This window comes from Setaria italica, chromosome I (assembly GCF_000263155.2).
Source record: "Setaria italica strain Yugu1 chromosome I, Setaria_italica_v2.0, whole genome shotgun sequence".
NCBI lineage: Eukaryota > Viridiplantae > Streptophyta > Magnoliopsida > Poales > Poaceae > Setaria > Setaria italica.
This window is the reverse complement of record NC_028450.1, coordinates 8717550-8721241: the sequence shown is the minus strand read 5'-3', so window position 1 is coordinate 8721241 and position 3692 is coordinate 8717550. Positions and strand designations below refer to the sequence as shown.

Below are 3692 nucleotides of genomic sequence, written 5' to 3'. Positions count from 1 at the left end.
CTCCAAATCTTGATCGCATAGAGCACATGCATGGTCTTGCAATCCGCGTCGATGCCTTCTGTCCGCTATCCAAAGACGATCCTTGGTAGCCAACCACATGAAGAATTTAAATTTCAGAGGTGCCCAAACTTTCCAAATTAGCTTACCCGCGGCAAACTTTGATGCTCCAAGGAAGAACATCCTGTAGGCCGATCTTGCAGAGTAAGTGCCTGATGAGTCCCATCTCCAAGAGACAGTGTCCTCTCTGCCCGGGTTCAGATGAATCCCTTCCATCTCATGCCAAAGCTGAATGTATTGGAAGACAGCGTTTACTGTTACCGCCTTACCGGTCCGACAATATCACTGATCCATTGTTTGTGCCACGTGCAGCTCCTCGATCAGTATCTATCTCAGGCCGACTCGGACACGGACAGCCGGCCGCTATCTCCGCTCTCGCCGTCGCTCTGTTAGTCTGTTTACGAATCCGAGTCGTACGTCTCTGCAAGCCGATCGGGTCTCTGTTCGTTCGTTCGTTCGCGCGCCATAAATATGCATGGCCGCCGCCCGCCTGCCTTCCGCAACAGATCAACGAGATCAGTCAAACCCCCAACGCCTACGCTTTCCTACGCACAACCTGCGCACGGCGATCATCTGCTCATCGCCGACGACGTAGCTTAGGCTTAGGCACCACACCACCTCGCAGCCAGCCTTTCCGGCGACGACGACAGCGAAGAAGAGGAAGAAGAAGTAGAAGGAGGAGGCGACGATGGCGGCGTTGTCGGCGCCGGACCTGTTGGAGGAGTACGTGGAGAAGGTGGAGGAGCGGAAGCAGGAGGAGCGGCTCCGCGACGCGCGCCTCGACGACTGGCTCCCCATCACCTCCTCCCGCACGGCCAAGTGGTACTACTCGGCCTTCCACAACGTGACGGCCATGGTGGGCGCCGGAGTTCTGGGGCTCCCCTTCGCCATGTCGCAGCTCGGGTGGTCCGCCGGGACGGTCGCCATCGTGGGCTCCTTCGGCGTCACGCTCTACACGCTGTGGCAGATGGTGGAGATGCACGAGATGGTCCCCGGCAAGCGCTTCGACCGGTACCACGAGCTCGGGCAGCACGCGTTCGGGAAGCGCCTCGGGCTCTGGATCATCGTGCCGCAGCAGCTCATCGTCGAGGTCGGCACCGACGTCGTCTACATGGTCACCGGCGGCCAGTCGCTCAAGAAGGTGTACGACCTCGTCTGCGCCGGCCGGTGCAAGGACATCCGCCTCGCCTTCTGGATCATGGCGTTCGCCGCCGTCCAGCTCCCGCTCTCGCAGTTCCCAAACTTCAACTCCATCTCCGCCGTCTCCGCCGCCGCCGCTCTCATGTCGCTCACCTACTCCATGATCGCCTTCTTCGCCTCCGCCTTCAAGGGCGCCCACGCCGGCGCTGCCGCCGACTACGCGCTCAGGGCGCCCACCACCGCCGGCAAGGTGTTCGGCGTGCTCAACGCGCTCGGCGCCGTCGCGTTCGCCTACGCAGGCCACAACGTCGTGCTGGAGATCCAGGCCACGATCCCGTCCACGCCGGAGAAGCCGTCGAAGAAGCCCATGTGGCGCGGGGTCATCGTCGCATACGCCATCGTCGGGCTCTGCTACTTCGCCGTCGCCTTCGCCGGCTACTACGCCTTCGGCAACACCGTCGACCCCAACGTGCTCATCTCCCTCGAGAAGCCGCGGTGGCTCGTCGCGGCGGCGAACCTCATGGTTGCCGTCCACGTCGTCGGCAGCTACCAGGTGTTCGCCATGCCAGTGTTCGACATGATGGAGACGGTGCTGGTGAAGAAGCACCGGTTCACGCCGGGGATCGGGCTTCGCCTCGTCGCGCGCTCCGCCTACGTCCTCGCCACCATGTTCGTCGGCATGACCTTTCCCTTCTTCGACGGCCTGCTGGGGTTCTTCGGTGGGTTCGGATTCGCGCCGACGACATACTTCATCCCCTGCATCATCTGGCTGATGCTCAAGAAGCCCAAGAAGTACGGGTTCACATGGTTCTTCAACATCTTCTGCATCCTGATCGGGGTGCTCTTGATGATCGCCTCCCCCATCGGAGGCATGAGGCAGATCATCCATGACGTAAATAGCTTCAAGTTCTACAGTTAGGCGTGCACGTCGGCACACCAAGAGTCAGGGGGTGTTTGCGAGACAGGGGCTAAACTTTTGTCACATCGGATGTTTGACATTAATTAGGAGTATTAAATATAGGTTAATTACAAAACTAATTGCACAACCCCTGGCTAAATCGTGAGACGAATCTATTAAGCCTAATTAGTCCATGATTTGACAATGTGGTGCTACAGTAACCATTCGCTAATGATGGATTAATTAGGCTTAATAGATTCGTCTCGCGATTTAGCCTACGGGTTCTGCTATTAGTTTCGTAATTAGCTCATGTTTAGTACTCCTAATTAGCATCCGAACATTCCGATGTGACAGGGCTAAACTTTAACCCTGTATCCAAATGCTCCTTTAGGATTTGGAGTAGTATTCAATTTATTTATTTGTTTGGATGTACTGTATTTATTTTCAATAGATATTGTAATGATAATGGTAATGATATACGGCTTAGGAACGTGAAAAATACTGAGAAGATCGATTATTATTGAACTCATTTTTGTCTCCCAATATCTAACAAAACTGGTTTCAAATTGCGCTTACATGTGCTCAGAGGCCAGAGCTTCTCAGCAGGGATGAGTGCAATAACTGTCAACCCTGACAGTTCCCATACTGTTTTTCCCCCTTTAGATTTGAGAACGCAGCCGTAGCATATCTCATGGAAAAAGAAGAGATAGCCACAAAAAGTACTATAAGTACTCAGAAACCTACAATGCTGGGTGATACAAATAAATAGGAGTCCATCGCTCTACACAATGCATGTACATCATTGCAAATACCAGTTTAATAACTTTTTGCTCCACTTTCCGTTTTTTGGTATCGCGATTTGGCTTAAAAATCGATGAACTAGGGTTTGGAGGTATCAGAAATTCATCAGAATTTTGAGAACGGAGCCATAGCACATGTCGGGGGGGGGGGGGGGGGGGGGGGAAGGGTATATAGCGGTACAGCCACAAAAGTACTTTAAAGTACTCACATACCAATGCTCGTGTGAAGGTGATTCAAATGAATAGGAACCAATCCCTCTACAGAAGCTGATGCATATAAAGCATCGGCGAGACCAGTTTAATAAATTTTGTTCTCCACTTTCCGTTTCTTGGCCTCTCTTGCTTGCAAAAACTCGATGAATTAGGGTTGGGAGGCATCGGAAATTTAGCATCCCCCTGCTGGGCATGGTTCATCAGTGTCCTTTGCATCTTGATTGGGGTGCTCATGAACAGGGCCATAGATTGCACGGCGCAATCGGCGCGACCGCGCAGGGCCACCAAAAGTTAGGAGCCTCTTATCAGCAATTAGTTATACACTGAATAACAAATAAATCTAGGAAAACAAGGCTCATTTACTCCATTAGTCTTATCTGCAGGTGGTTAATCTAGTTTCGTGTCGCAGGATGCAAGCATCTGGAACCTCCTTGAATCGACGAGATTAGTGTTCGCCACAAATTTCTGTCTCCTCAAGCTAGTAGTGAGTCCATGGTAGTCCTCTCACAGTCTTATAATTTGTTGTTGTCCCGTTAAACTATCACTTCTTAAATTTCATCCCCTGCCCTCTCATCTATATCTAT

The 3692-nt window shown here is 52.6% G+C and overlaps 1 protein-coding gene across 1 annotated transcript; it reads left to right on the top strand.

Annotated features, from left to right (window-relative positions):
* Window positions 1-745: 745 nt before the first annotated feature.
* Window positions 746-2116, top strand: LOC101774237 (lysine histidine transporter 2). Its single transcript, XM_004954669.1, has one exon. The coding sequence runs from the start codon at window positions 746-748 to the stop codon at window positions 2114-2116; it is 1371 nt and encodes a 456-aa protein (XP_004954726.1).
* Window positions 2117-3692: the final 1576 nt, after the last annotated feature.